Below are 14,959 nucleotides of genomic sequence, written 5' to 3'. Positions count from 1 at the left end.
TTTTATAATTTTTTAAAAAATAAATTTATATTTTGAGATTTTGTTACTTTTATATAGGATAATAATATTTATCAAAGTATCAAGCCATTTTTCAAAGAAAAAAATTTTTTTTTTTTAAATATTAAGTGGAATTAAATTTTAGGGATTTTTTTCCAATTTCCATTACTTTTCAGGGTTTTTCAGATCTTTTTTAAAAATCCCTTACTATTTCAGGTTTTCTAGGTTCTGTAGCAACTCTGATTTTAAAAATAATTTTCTTCAAAGAAATATAATTACAAAAATGTTCTATCTCTGAAAATAATCCTCGACTGATGATTTGTCTCACGTGAATCTTTGTGATTATTTTTTTTTTACTATTAATTTTTAATAAAATAATATTCGCAGAATAATTCGAAGATTCACAATGTGACTTAGTAATTTTCACAATTATAAATAATAATAACAAAGATTGTTACCTACGTGACCTAACCAAAGTCAATACTTTGTTTTGGTTCACGATTGTGAATAGGTCTTCGTTTTTTTTTATATCCGCAAGACCATGCGTTAATAGAGAATATTGTATTTTTCCATTTAGATTATAATAATTGTAAAGATTGTCAATCAGATCTCCCAAGTGTTGCTTTTCTTTTTATCGATCAAGTCAAAAAAAAAAAAAAAAAAAAGAAATGAATAATTTCACTGATATAATAATCGATTAAATTTTATTATTGCCGTAGTGCTGTGATATTTTTACAATTTTTAGTTGATTTAGATATACATACTCCGAAGAGAAACAAGTGCTGTTTTATTCACATATAATTATTTTCAATGTTGAAATTTCTTTTTTTTTTCAAAATAACGAATCTCAAAAAAAAAGAAAAAAAAACTCGATTGTGTGCGTGTGTTTTTGCATAAAGTTTAATAAATGAAATACAAATAATTTGTCATAAATATATATATATAAATATAGTGTGTAATTATATTGGCCTTTGAAATTGACAAACCAGAGGCGTTATATATAAATTAAAAATAATAATTCTTTAAAAGCACGAATTTTTTACAAATCTAAATAATGCGTATATAAAGTATTGTAGAATTTTAAAATATTTTTATAAAACTTTAAACATTTATCATTTGTAACATTCCATATTAAAAATGATGAGGTTAAATGTCGATTTGTACTTGAATGAATGAAAAAAAAGAAAAAATTTTTCATTACATGTATTTTAAAGATGTGAAAAATCAAGGTTGTTAGTCAATGTCAAATTGAGAAAAAAAATTTTTTAATTGAGACTATAAAGTCGAAAAATGGTTGTGCAATTTAAAGTGAAATGTTACGTGATCTGATTATTATTATTACTTTTTTTTTTTATTATTTTTATTAAATTTTTATTATTATTTATATTGAAAAAAATATATATATATATTTGCAATGTGAAATGTTAAGTGATCTGATTATTATAACTAAATTAATTTTGATAATTAATTTAGTAAACAAAATAAGAATCTCATATTTTTCTCTCTTTTATCTTAGAAAATATATTGTATTATTATGTACATAAAGTTGAAATTAATTTTGTCATATAAAATGCGCATAAATTCTTCACAATCGAGAAATGAAGTTTCGCCTTATATTAAGGAAATTTAGCCCCAGTGGAAAATAATTGCGTCCTGCGTAATAATTTTAAAAAAAAAATCGTTTATCAACGAAATAAAATCTATTGAAAAGTAAAAATTGATTTATTTTAATTCAATTAATTCCAAAATAAATCAATTTTTTAAATTATAAAATTAAAAAAAGGGTCAGAATTTCTCAAACGCATCATCTACATTTTTCAAAAAGTAATTAATTTTTAGTATTAAATCGATTTTTTACTATAGAAGCAAAAAATAAAAAAAAAAACTATTTAATATTGAAAATATTTGTTAATTTTAAATGAGAAATTATGATCCAATAATTGAATTGATCAATTTTTTATAATGTTTCAAATATTTCATGAGTTATTAAAAATATATTTTCTAAATATCAAAATTTTTTTGAATCTCAATTTTTTTTAAACACATAAATATTGTTAATTTATGTTTATTTCTATCGACTATTTATATAAATAAGAAAATATGCTCTTAGTGTGTGTGTGTGTGTGTGTATCCGTGTGTTGCAGAAAAAAACATTTCCTTCGAATGACAAAATGCGAGTAAATATATTATATAGGAAAAAATATTGTATTTTTTAGAGTATGTGAGTTGTGTATGAAATTATCATAAAAAAATAGAGCGACGTTTGAAATATCAAGCAGACACAATTGAAAATCATACAAGACTAAATGTAATTTTTAAAATAGTACGAGAATTTATCAACCTTTTCAACTCTATAAAATTGTATCAAAAAAAAAAAAGAAAAGAAGAAAAAAAAACTATAAAATTTTTTTCTTAAAAAAAATGTGTGGAGTTTTTAGAAAAAAAAAATGAGCTTTTTTTCAATCGCATAAATTCTTTAAAACTTGCTTCTGAGAATATAAATCCTGGCTAACGTAATCTTTCAGATTGTGCATTATATAATAATTAAATATGTATAAAGAACATATTGAATTATTGAATATTTAGATACAAAACAGAGAATATCAAAACTTAGAATGTTTCATCTTTTTTTATTTTATCCTTTAAATCCTTTTGAAAAGGATTTTCAATTTCTTTTGTATAAAAGAAAAAGAAAACAGTATAAATTATACTTTTTTAAAGTATTTTAAAGCGTGTACCTTAAAGAAATAAAAAAAAAATCAGTTTATTTAAAATTTGTTTTTATTTGTGTTGGAAATTTCGATATATTTCTCACTTATTTTTATTCTAAATTAAAAAAAAAAAAAAAAACTTTCCATTTAGAAATGTATTTTAACTAAAACAAAAAAATGTTCGTTTTGTTTTTAAATTATTTTTTTTTTATTTCAAGTTAAAAGAAAAATCGAGCAAATAAAAATTCTGATAAATGAAAATTCGAACAAATAAAATTCGGCTCAGTAAAAATTATATCTAATGAAATTCTATTAAATGAATTGATTTTTATAGAACTTATTCATGCGTCCCTTAAAATTAAAAAAATAATACTATTTAATTTTAAACATATAATTTTATCCTTTTCAAAATTGTAAATTATTATTATTATTTATTTTGCTCCATTAACATGGAATTTTATTTTATATTAAATTTCATTTCTCTTAATTTTTTTTTCTAATTGTTCTTCAAATTCACTTAATTAAAATTTCTAAAATTATCTATTTTTCCTTCAATTTTTTCGACTATTTATTTTCTAAAATTTTCGATTTGCTTTCATTGTTCTAAAATTCTTTTTTTTTTAAATTTTCTTTCCATATATTTATTGTGTTTTCTTTTCTAAAATTTTCGTATTTTTTATTCTTTTTTAATAACTGACAAAAATTGCTATATCTGTACAGTAATTTTTTATTTTATTTATATTTAATGAAATTTTTAAATTATGAATTTAGTGAATAATAAATAATAATTTAAAAATAAAACAAAAATTGTTACTTTCAATAAAAATATTATAATTTATAAATATAAATTTTTTTTTTTTTTTGTTAAATTTAGAATAAAAATGTGTGAGAAAAAAAAATTGCTGGGGGCGCCTATTTTTCAAAATCAAAAAGTTCCCGCCAATAAATAAATACAGTCGGTAATTTATCGGTAATTTAATACAAGGAACCAACTATTTTTCTGCTCAAGATCTGTCAATCGTTTTTTTTTTTTATTTGATATATCATTGTTTCTATATATGTGTAATATTACAAATTGCCAATTGTTAATATCTAAAAGTGTTAATTGTTTATTTTACATAATTGGTGAAAATTCAAGTTAGAAAATACGAATGAAATAATGACAAAATACACGTCATCAGTATGCTGAATTTGGAATTCCCTCGACTAACCTGAAAATAGATTATTATTTTTTTTTTTAAAAATGATAAAAGCTATTTTAGTTTTTAATAATCATGGAAAGCCTCGTCTTTCAAAATTTTATCAATATTTTGTAAGTACATTGATAATTTTCTATTATATTGTCAAGTGAAAAAATAAATTTTCTAAAAAAAAAATAATATTTTTATATTAGTGAAAGAATAGAGAAAGTTTACTGAATAAAATATTATATTTTTCTTATTTTACTGTATGTGTAATTTATTAAAATTTTTTAACTAACTTTTTCTAAACTATAACTTTCTTATGGGTATGTTTTATTTATTTATATATAAATTTATTTTAAATATATATATTTCTATAAATTTTTAATAAGAGAAAAATATTATTTTGGAGATATGAAAACAATGTTTGACAATTTTTATTTTAAATAATTTTTTTTTTTTCAATTTAGAACGAGGATATGCAACAACAAATTATTAAGGAAACATTCCAGTTAGTTTCAAAGAGGGATGACAATGTGTGCAATTTTTTAGAAGGCGGTAGTTTAATTGGTGGATCCGATTATAAATTAATTTATCGACATTATGCAACATTATATTTTGTATTTTGTGTCGACAGCTCTGAATCAGAGCTTGGCATATTAGATTTGATTCAAGTATTCGTTGAAACATTGGATAAATGTTTTGAAAATGTTTGCGAACTTGATCTTATTTTTCATGTAGACAAAGTCCACTATATACTCAATGAATTAGTGATGGGCGGTATGGTCCTCGAAACAAACATGACAGAAATCCTCACAAGGATAGATGAACAATCGAAATTAGAAAAACAAGAGGTAATTTATTAAAATTATATTATTTACGTATTTTTCTTTACTTTATCTCTGGCTTGACAAGTTTTTCTTTGCAATTTAAATTTACAAGCAAAAAAAAAAAATATTCTCTTATGATTTACAATCAATTTGTATTTTTTTTTACAATCAAAAAAGTGTTCTTTTGTAAATTTGGAAAAAGAAATTTTATTTTTGTATTAGATTAATCCTGTGAAAATTTTCTAATGGTTCATGACATATATTTTTTTTAAAAAAACTCTATTTAACAGGCCTCGGATTATACGACTTTTTCTGACTTTTTTTTACATTTTTTTACAAAATTTTTAAACAAATTACTTTTTTTTTTAGTACACAATGCAGATCTTCTTTAGATCTTCTTTATTGCAATTATTTAACAAATTTTTAAATAAAATTCTTTACTAAAATAATTATTTTTAATATTATTTTTAATAATTTTAATGAAATTCTTTACAAATTCAATTATCTTAAATTATTTTTCAATTAAAATTTTTTATGAAATTTAATATGTTATTGTTTATAATTTTAAAAAAATTAGCAAATAAAATTACCAAAAAATTTTAATTCAAAATCACTTGAAATTTAATTATTTGCAAAAATTTCATTTATTTTTAATGATTTTTATAATATTCTTTGAAAATTCAATTATCCGAAAGCATTTTTCAATTAAAAACTTTTGGAATTCAATTTTCTTATGTGATTTCTAATAAATTTTTCATCAACAGAAATCATTAAAAATGTCTCTTATTATAATTATTGTCTGAAATTTAACACAATCTTCTGGAATTCAATTATTTTCAAAAATTTCAATTTAAAAGCTTTTAAAATTTAATTATTTCTAAAATTTTCCATCTAAAATTTTTCGAAATTTAATAATTTCAATTATAACTCTCCTGAAATTCAATAATTTTTAATGATTTTTATAATATTCTTGGAAAATTCAACTGTCTGAAACCATTTATCACTTAAAAAGTTTTCAAATTATTGTATTTTTGTCTGCAAATTTCTAATAAATTTTTAAGTGAAATCATTACAAAATTATAAATTAAAAATCATTTAAAGTTCAATTAATTTCAGAAATCAAAATTGTAAATCTTTGAAAATTCAATTACTTTTAAAAAATGTTATCTAAAATTATGTATTTGATAAATTATTTTTTTAGTTCTGTAAAATTTAATTATTATCTGAAAATTAACAAAATATTTTGAAATTCAATTATTTCTAAAAAATTTCAACTTTAACTCTTCCAAAATTATTTTTAAAAAAATTTTATTTAAATATCTATAAAACTTAATTAATTGCTTAAAAGCAGACTTTAGAAAATTATAAAAATTGAACTTTAAGAATTTTTTTTTAAAATTTGTCCTACTTAAATAAAATTTTAAAACTTTGTCTTACAATTAGTTCGATTCTAAAATATTCGAAATAAATTTTCTTGATAATATTTTTAAAGAATTTTTCTCATTACAGAATTAATAAAATGAATTTAATATCTAATATCATTAGTTATTTTAAGTAAAATATTCATTAAGGCCAGGTCCAAGTCGAGTCAGCTGTTCCTTTGAAGTTTCAATGGAACAGCTGACACCACTTGGACCTGGCCTTAAGCAATTAAATTTTGTTAAAATAAATAAAATCGACTTTTTTTGTAATATAAATCGACTAAAACGACTTTTCTTAAAATTATTATTATTATTAATTATTATTTATTATTATTATTTATTTTAATTATTTAATTAACTAAAAAACTCATCATAAAATTTTAATCAAAATTTACTTTTCTTTAAGTAAAATTTTTCAAATATTCATTTTTAAATTGTTTATTTTTTAATAAATATATTAAAATGTTTAACGTCCGAGAGTTATATTAATTAGAAGGTTTCGTATGAATAAAAACGATAACATTCTGTGTTATGATATGTTTCTCCAACTTTGGGGTTTATTTCGTTTGTTTTTATTTTTACTAAAATTTGACACTACAATTGACTCTATGATTTGACATTGTTTTTATTTTGGTAAGATTATTTAAATACTCAATTTATTATTGTAGTTTATTTTAATTTTATCATTTATTGTATTATTTTCATTATTTGGTATTTGTTTTTATTGTTATAGTTGTATTAGTTTTTATTTATTTTTAATTTATTGTATTTGTTTTTTTTTATTGTATTATTTATTATTTTAATTGTTTTATTATTTTATTGTAATTTCCTATTTTTATTATTATTTTTTGTATTTGTTTATTTGAAAATTTATTGTAATTTTGATAGACTCCCTGAAGAGGAAATCATGTAGATTTCGAAACGTTGGAGTGAACTTTTATTAAACAACAATGGTCCGAATGTTATCGTTTTTATTCATACGAAACCTTCTAATTAATAAATATACTTGAACGATAAATTTAATAATACAAACATCTGAACAGAAATGTTTATATTTTTATTAAAGAAAATAATATTTTTGAATTAGAAATTAAAATTGTTCAACAATTTATGTTTTTTTTTTCAATGGACCGGATCTATACCAAATTATGCAGGCAGTCCAATAATATTATACAAATTAATTCGATTTTTTTTTTGCATTTTTGTTTTAAAAGTATTGTAACTTCCATAATTTTAAATCCTTTTTGTTTCCCTTGGAATTATTTTTTTCATTTTTTATATTCTTTTAAACAAATTCACACAGAATGAAAAATATTGATAAACAAGGATAAAAATTCAATTTTTCGAAAAAAAAATTAGTAGGTAATTATTGCAAATTATTAACATTCTTCACTTTTGACAACATTTTTCAAAATAATCTTGAAAAGTGAAACCAAAAAAAAACCTTTAAAATTTACCGAATTTAAATTAAAATTTTAGAAAATTTTTAATGAAAAAAGAAAAAAAAAATTTTCTCCTAAGAGGTTACGAAATTATGTCGTAATTAATTTTTTTGATTAATAATAATTCATCAAAAAAAATAAAATTTACACAATAATAATGTCAATGAATTTAGAAATTCATTGAAATATTAAAACTCGATTTTTTAAAATGTCATCAACTATTCTGATTTTAATGATTTTCATTGGATTGATCTCTATATTGAAATTGAATGATAGATTAGTAAATGAAGAATTTTTTCTTTGTAAATTTGTTTGCACATCTTTAAAACATACTTTCTGCCACTTTAGAACATTAGAGTTCATTGACTAACATAAATTTTAGGGGATACGCAAAACACGTCGAGATTACTCAATTCATCCAGTTATCCTCGTAGGACCTTCTCCTTAACAAAGTAGTGGTAGATAGTATGCAATTTTCTTTCTTTTCCTTTTTTTAGTATAAATGCTTATTTCTTCACAAATTTTTTATTTAAAATACTTTTTTCCTCTTATATTTCTTTTTCTACGGGGCGCATGATTATTCCATAAAAATAATTAGTATTTTCATTTTTAAAGAACTTTATTAGAAATAATTATTTTTTAGACGAATTTTCACTTTTCGAATTAGCATTTGGTGGAATTTTTTTTAATACGAATTTTTACTTAACAAAATTTTTTGCTACCGAATTTTTGTTTATAGTCATTTAATATACAAGATTCGAATTCGAATTTTTTAAATAACAGAAATTCCAATTCATCGAATTTTTAATTGATGGTATTTTTAAGACCCGAATTTTCATTTTTCCGAAATTACAAATAGCAAAAAAAAACAATGGACAGAAAGATTGGCAATTTGTAATTTCGGACAAATAAAAATTCGACGTTCAAAAAATTCGGTGAATTGAAATTTCTGTCATTTAATTTCGTTTGAATGAGAAATCTTCTAAATTAAAATTCGATTAAATTAAATTAAATAAAAAATCATGTAAAGATAATGACTATAAATTAAAAATTTTGCCAAAGAATTCGTCTAAAAAATACTTATTTCTAATAAAATACTTTAAAATAAAAATTCTAATTAATGATTTTTATATGGGAAATTCATGCGCCCCTTTTCTGCTTTTATAACTGTCTGGTGCGATTGTTTATTAATTAATAAATAATATATTATACTAAACTTTATATATTTGGCTATGGTAATGTTTACAGAAAAAAAAAAATTTTTAATAATAATCATAATTGTATAATGAAATAAAAAATTCATCATTCACATAAAAATTTTCAGGCGGGAATAACTGCAGCTCCAGCAAGAGCAGTTTCAGCAATGAAAAATATGAATATTCATCAGCAAATAAAGGACATGAAATTACCAGATTTACCACAAGCGATAAAAGATTTAAAATTCTGACGAGCCCTCATACTTTCCTGGCTTCGAATTGACTGGATTCTAATTATAATAAAGTCGTATTAAATTCCTTCAAAAATGAGGAACAAGAAAGTAAAAATCTGTAAATTTTTCCAGCATTTTTCGTAATCGGAGCTAAATTTTTTTTTTTTTTTTTCACAAACGAATAGTAAAATATGCTACGATGAAGAACAGTATAAACGATTTAGAAGAAAATACAGTATATATCTTTTTTGGAAAAAAAGGAGAAAACAGATTTTTTTTTCAAAGTCAAATGGGACAAATTATGTGAATTTAATGATTTAGATAAATTGATATTTAATATTTGCTGAACATGTCCATTTTTTATCAATATATTGTGCGAAAGTGTTATACTTGTGAATATAAATATCATTCCTTTTTATTAGAGATTCCTTGTGCACTATATATATATATATATATAAATGTATATTTCTGCTACACAGATTATTTTATTCTATAATGTCTATGTAGCTGGTGCTTTTGTACCAACTATATTTCTCAATTATATATATAAATCAGATTTATTTCTCTATTAAAATCTTTTTTATTATTCATACCTCAGGCCTCGCCCTCGGATTATACGACTTTTTCTGACTTTTTTTTCGACTTATTTTAAATAAGATGTGACTTTTTCGACATTTTTTTTTTACACATTTTTTAACAAAATACGTTTTTTTTTTAGTATAAAATTCAGATATTCTTATGATCTTCTTTATTTCAATTATTTAACAAAATTTTCTCTAAATGAATTATTTTTAATAATTTTAATAAAATTCATCACAAATTCAATAATTATCTTAAATTATTTTTCAATTAAAAATTTTATGAAATTTAACAATTTTTTACAATTTAAAAAAAAATCAGCAAATAAAATTACCAAAAATTTCAATTATTTTTAACATTTTCCATTTAAAACTTTTTGAAATTTAATAATTTTTAATTATAATTCTTTCCAAATTCAATTATCTTCAATGATTTTAAATTTTTTATAAAAATCCAATTATTTAAAAAAGTTTCAAATAAAAACTCTAAAACTGAATTATTGTCAGAAAAAAAAACTACAGCAGTTTAAATTTGCAAAAAATTTATTTCAAATTTAAAATCTTCTGCAATTCAATTATTATAAAAAAAAAAATTAATTGAAAAATCTGTAAAACTTATAATTATTGTTCGAAATTTTTTTGACCATATTAAAACTAAAAAAAACTATGCCAAAATTTTTAATTGCTTTAATCAGACTTAAAATAAATTGAACTAAGAATTTTTTAAAAAAATTTGTTCTAATTTTGAAAATTTATCTTACATATTTCAAAATAAATTATTTTGATAATATTCTTGTAGAATTATTTTTATTAAGTAATTAAAATTAATTTAATATTTAATAACATTAATTTTTTAAAGTAAAATACTTATTTAAAATTTCAATTTAGAATATTTAAAAAAGCTTTGTATTTTTGATATTATTTTTCGCAAAAATTATTTCTTTTCATTCAAAAAAAATTTTTTTTTTTTAATTTTTCCCACGCACAATAAATAGCGTCGATAAAACGAATTGAATGTTTCTTTATCGACATTTCACGCACTAAATTCTCTAGAAAATTGTTTACATTTTCAATAGAAATGTATATTGCCATGTGGTGAATTTTTTTTATTTGTAAAATTACATATTTTCTTAAAGTTTAAAAATAAATTTTTAACTTTCACATTATATCAACAACTTGTTAATAGAGAGTGATGTACATTTTATAGACATTCAATCATGTTGTATCGAAAAATTTTAAATAAAACATTTTCTAACCTCACTTTTGCCCATCACCGGTATTTATCCGTTTCGTACAATTTAAATCGTTCTTTCATCGATAAATCGTCATCGTCATTGGAAAATAATTTTCCCGACGATTTAAAAACATCTGAAGTTACAGAACTTCTTGAAAATGCTACAACTTTTAGCGATGCAGATGATAGTAATTGGATAAAGAATCCTTATCCCGAAACTGCACCAGTGAATTTACAAACAAAAACCGAAGAACCAAAAGTTCTACCAAATGATAATTCAATTATTTTATTTCCCGGACAGGGAACACTTAAAGTTGGTATGATTAAAGAATATTTACGTTTTCCACGTGTTAAAGAAATGTATTCGATAGCGAGTGAAATTTTAAATTATGACTTGAAAAAATTAACGTTAGAAGGACCACAAAGTGAACTTGATAAAACGGAATTCAATCAAATAGCAACAGTTGTTGCAAGTTTGGCCGCTTTGGAAAAATTAATTGAAGATCGACCCAATGTTTTGGATAATTGTAGATGTGTTGCTGGATATAGTGTTGGTGAATTGACTGCATTAATATTCTCGGGAGCAATTAATTATGAATCTGGTCTTAGACTTGTTCATCAAAGAGCAAAAGCAATGGCAAAAGCTTCTCAATATTCGAAACAAGGAATGTTGTATGTTTACACAAAAGCTGAATCAAATGTTTCTCAAAGTTGTAAGGATGCTGAAGCTTGGGCAAGAGATTTAGGATTCAGTGATGCTGTTTGTCGGTAAGAAATTTAAATTTCACTAATATGCCTGAAGTTAGAAAATTTCAAATGAATGAATTAATTTTTTTCTTCAAGCACTGATAAAAATCATATATATTTTTTCGATTTAAATAAAAATTTCTTTTTACTTACGTCACATTTTTCAAAAATTCATTTCTAATTTATTTGTTTTTTATTTAAAATAAATATTTAAACGATAAATTTAATAATAAAAGCATCAAAGAAATATTTGAATATTTTTATCAAAAAAAAAAAAAAAATGACAATTTTTAAATATTAAAAACTAAAATTGTCCCATAATTCATGCTTTTCAAAATTTTGTAATATTAAACCTTAAAAAGTTTAAAAAGAAAATATTCTTTCAACTAATTATAAGTTTTTGATGTATTATAAAGATTTTTAAAATATTTTTTTATAATTTGTTGATTAATAAAAACTACAAGAAATATTTTTCAGGCAAAAAAATTAAAGAATTTTTCATTCTAAAAAATTATTTATTTAAAAATTCGTTTATCATAAACGTTGCATACTTCAGTATCGTTAATTTCCATAGAAAAATATTTTTTGTACCAAAAAAAATGAATAAATGTAATTGTTAACTTATAAAGTGAAAAAAATTAAATTTTTGAAAACAATGATATAAAGTAAATTATATTTAAATTTTATATTCAATTAACAGGCCTCGGATTATACGACTTTTTTTTCAAAAATATAACATTTTTTTGACTTATTTTAATAAAATGCGACTTTTTTGACTTTTTTTTTACATTTTTTTTTTTTTTTAATTTTAAACAAAATACGTTTTTTTTTAGTATACAATGCAGATGTTCTTCAGATCTTCTTTATTTCAATTATTTAACAAATTTTTTAAATAAAATTCTTTACTAAATTAATTATTTTTAATAATTATTATTTTGAATAATTTTAATGAATTTCTTTACAAATTCAATTATCTTAAACTATTTTTCAATTAAAATTTTTTATGAAATTTAATAATTGATTTATAATTTTAAAAAAATTAGCAAATAAAATTACAAAAAAATTTTAATTCATAAAATCACTTAAAATTTAATTATTTGCAAAAATTTCAATTATTTTTAATGATTTTTATAATATTCTTTGAAAATTCAATTATCTGAAAGCATTTTTCAATTAAAAACTTTTGGAATTCAATTTTCTTATGTGATTTCTAATAAATTCTTCATCAATAGAAATCATTAAAAAAATTTCTTTTTATAATTATTGTCTGAAATTTAACAAAATCTTTTGAAATTCAATTATTTTCAAAAATTTCAATTTAAATGCTTCTAAAATTTAATTATTTCAAAAATTTTTGGAAATTTAATAATTTCAATTAAATAACTCTCCTGAAATTAAATTACTTTTAATGATTTTTATAATATTCTTCGAAAATAATGTAACTATATAAAACCATTTTTCGCTTACAATCTTTTCAAATTATTGTATTTTTGTCTGCAAATTTCTAATAAATTTTTTAGTGAAATCATCAAAGTTTTAAATTAAAAATCACTTGAAGTTCAATTAATTTCAAAAATCAAAATTGTAAATCTTTGAAAATTTAATTACTTTTGAAAAATGTTATCTAAAATTTTTTGATAAATTATTTTTATTTCTGTAAAATTTAATTATTATCTGAAAATTAACAAAATATTTTGAAATTCAATTATTTCTAAAAATTTCAACTTTAACTCTTCCAAAATTATTATTTAAAAAAAATTTTTATTTAAAAATCTATAAAACTTTATTAAGTATTGTCTGAAATTTTTTTTGACCACCAAAACTAAAAACTATGGCAAAAAATTTTAATTCGAGTAAATTGCTTAAATCATACTTCAAAAAATTATAAAAATTGAACTTTAAGAATTTTTTTTTTAAATTTGTCCTACTTAAATAAAATTTTGAAACTTTGTCTTATAATTAGTTCGATTCTGAAATATTCGAAATAAATTTTATTGATAATATTCTTATAGAGTTTTTCTCATTACAGAATTAATAAAATGAATAGAAATTTTCTTTCAAAAAATATTATTAATTAAAAAATATTGCAAAAAATTTTTTAGATCAAATATAATAATAATTTACATTGAAAAATATTTGTTCTTCTCAATCGTTTATCATAAACATTGTGAACTTCACCGACGTGAGATTTTGTCAATATTTAAAAAATAATTTTCTTTCTTCGATTCTTCTAGAATTGCAATTTATGTACACACTCAAGGTAAAGTAATTGGTGGAAATGATGAAGCCCTTAAATATATTCAAGAAAATAGTGCAAAAATGGGTTTTAAAAATGTAAGAAGACTACCAGTTTCAGGAGCATTTCACACGCCATTGATGCAACCAGCAATTAAACCATTCAAGGCAATTTTAAATAATACATTAATTGAAGAACCACGAGTAACAGTGTACGCTAATTGTAATGCCAAAAATTATAACACACCAGAAATGATTAGAAAAAATTTATTAAAACAATTAGTGCAGTCAGTAAAATGGGAACAAATTATGCAAAAAATATATTCAAGACCACCAGGAACTACTTATCCAAGGACATTTGATGTTGGATCACAGGGAATGTTAAAAAGTACTTTAAAATCAATTAATAGTAAAGCTCACAACTGGTGTTATTCAGTTTGACACTTTATTTCCTTTTTCAATTTAATGAGCCAGTTATAATATTTAGTAAATATATAACTTTTTTTTTTTTTCCTATTATTGTTGATATTCTGATTCAACGAAAGGTATTGAAAATAATTTTTAAATATCGCAATGCCTATTGTTTTGTACAATTAAAAAAAAAATTTTACATTTTTTTTTAAAAAAGGTTTTTCTTAAAATAAAATTCTATTTTAAATGGTATTTTTTTTTGTTTTATTAAAAACTCATTAAAGAGCAAAAAAAAACAACTGAGACTTGATTTTAAAATCATTGTAGTTAAAATTTGTATACAATGTTTTTGTACGAATGTAGCAAAATTATTAATAAAATTTAATATTAATTTATTAATGTTAATTCATATTATTTTATATTGTTAGTATTATTATTATTATAATATAATAATAATTATATTATTTCATTAATATAATGATTTATTAATCTCTGTATTAATATTAATGAATTAATATTAATAAATTAATAATAATAAAATATTAATCGGTAATTATAATGTAAAAATTTTCTCTTTTATCACAAGCGTTTTTTTTACTATTGTGCAAAATTAATTGTTTTTAGCTAAAAGTTTTTTTTTAAAAACGAAGCTAAAAGAAATTTTTACATATTTTTCTGGAAAACAAAATTTTTCCTACAATAATGACGACGATACAGAAGTTTCCTGATTATTTAAATTTCTA

The 14,959-nt window shown here is 20.4% G+C and overlaps 2 protein-coding genes across 4 annotated transcripts; both read left to right on the top strand.

Annotated features, from left to right (window-relative positions):
* The first annotated feature begins 3,676 nt into the window (after nucleotides 1–3,676).
* LOC127283704 (AP-3 complex subunit sigma-1) lies at nucleotides 3,677–9,585 on the top strand. Of its 3 annotated transcripts, none has more exons than XM_051308727.1 (4): nucleotides 3,677–4,020; nucleotides 4,360–4,743; nucleotides 7,965–8,047; nucleotides 8,907–9,048. In XM_051308727.1, the coding sequence occupies exons 1-3, from the start codon at nucleotides 3,952–3,954 to the stop codon at nucleotides 8,028–8,030; spliced, it is 519 nt and encodes a 172-aa protein (XP_051164684.1). In that variant the 5' UTR covers nucleotides 3,677–3,951; the 3' UTR covers nucleotides 8,031–8,047; nucleotides 8,907–9,048. The 3 variants fall into 3 exon arrangements, with proteins under 3 accessions (XP_051164684.1, XP_051164682.1, XP_051164681.1); XM_051308725.1 differs by having other exon boundaries at nucleotides 7,965–8,040; nucleotides 8,907–9,047; XM_051308724.1 differs by lacking the exon at nucleotides 7,965–8,047 and having other exon boundaries at nucleotides 3,680–4,020; nucleotides 8,907–9,585.
* Nucleotides 9,586–10,652: 1,067 nt separating this feature from the next.
* Nucleotides 10,653–14,468, top strand: LOC127283695 (probable malonyl-CoA-acyl carrier protein transacylase, mitochondrial). Its single transcript, XM_051308713.1, has 2 exons — nucleotides 10,653–11,591; nucleotides 13,805–14,468. The coding sequence occupies exons 1-2, from the start codon at nucleotides 10,807–10,809 to the stop codon at nucleotides 14,244–14,246; spliced, it is 1,227 nt and encodes a 408-aa protein (XP_051164670.1). The 5' UTR covers nucleotides 10,653–10,806; the 3' UTR covers nucleotides 14,247–14,468.
* The last annotated feature ends 491 nt before the right edge of the window (nucleotides 14,469–14,959 follow it).

Source organism: Leptopilina boulardi, unplaced genomic scaffold (assembly GCF_019393585.1).
Source record: "Leptopilina boulardi isolate dan_hultmark-lab unplaced genomic scaffold, ZJU_Lbou_2.1 LbouV2_310, whole genome shotgun sequence".
NCBI classification, from domain to species: domain Eukaryota; kingdom Metazoa; phylum Arthropoda; class Insecta; order Hymenoptera; family Figitidae; genus Leptopilina; species Leptopilina boulardi.
The sequence above is the reverse complement of the archived record's forward strand: the minus strand, read 5'-3'. Positions and strand labels throughout refer to the sequence as shown.

What these genes read in the sequence shown, in the direction of transcription:
- LOC127283704 (XM_051308724.1), top strand. Translation starts at nt 3,952, where the DNA reads ATGATAAAAGCTATTTTAGTTTTTAATAATCATGGAAAGCCTCGTCTT. An exon ending in CAAAATTTTATCAATATTTT is followed by an intron (nt 4,021 to 4,359) that starts GTAAGTACATTG and finishes TTTTCAATTTAG; the next exon opens with AACGAGGATATGCAACAACA. An exon ending in CGAAATTAGAAAAACAAGAG is followed by an intron (nt 4,744 to 8,906) that starts GTAATTTATTAA and finishes AAAAATTTTCAG; the next exon opens with GCGGGAATAACTGCAGCTCC.
- LOC127283695 (XM_051308713.1), top strand. Translation starts at nt 10,807, where the DNA reads ATGTTGTATCGAAAAATTTTAAATAAAACATTTTCTAACCTCACTTTT. An exon ending in TTCAGTGATGCTGTTTGTCG is followed by an intron (nt 11,592 to 13,804) that starts GTAAGAAATTTA and finishes CGATTCTTCTAG; the next exon opens with AATTGCAATTTATGTACACA.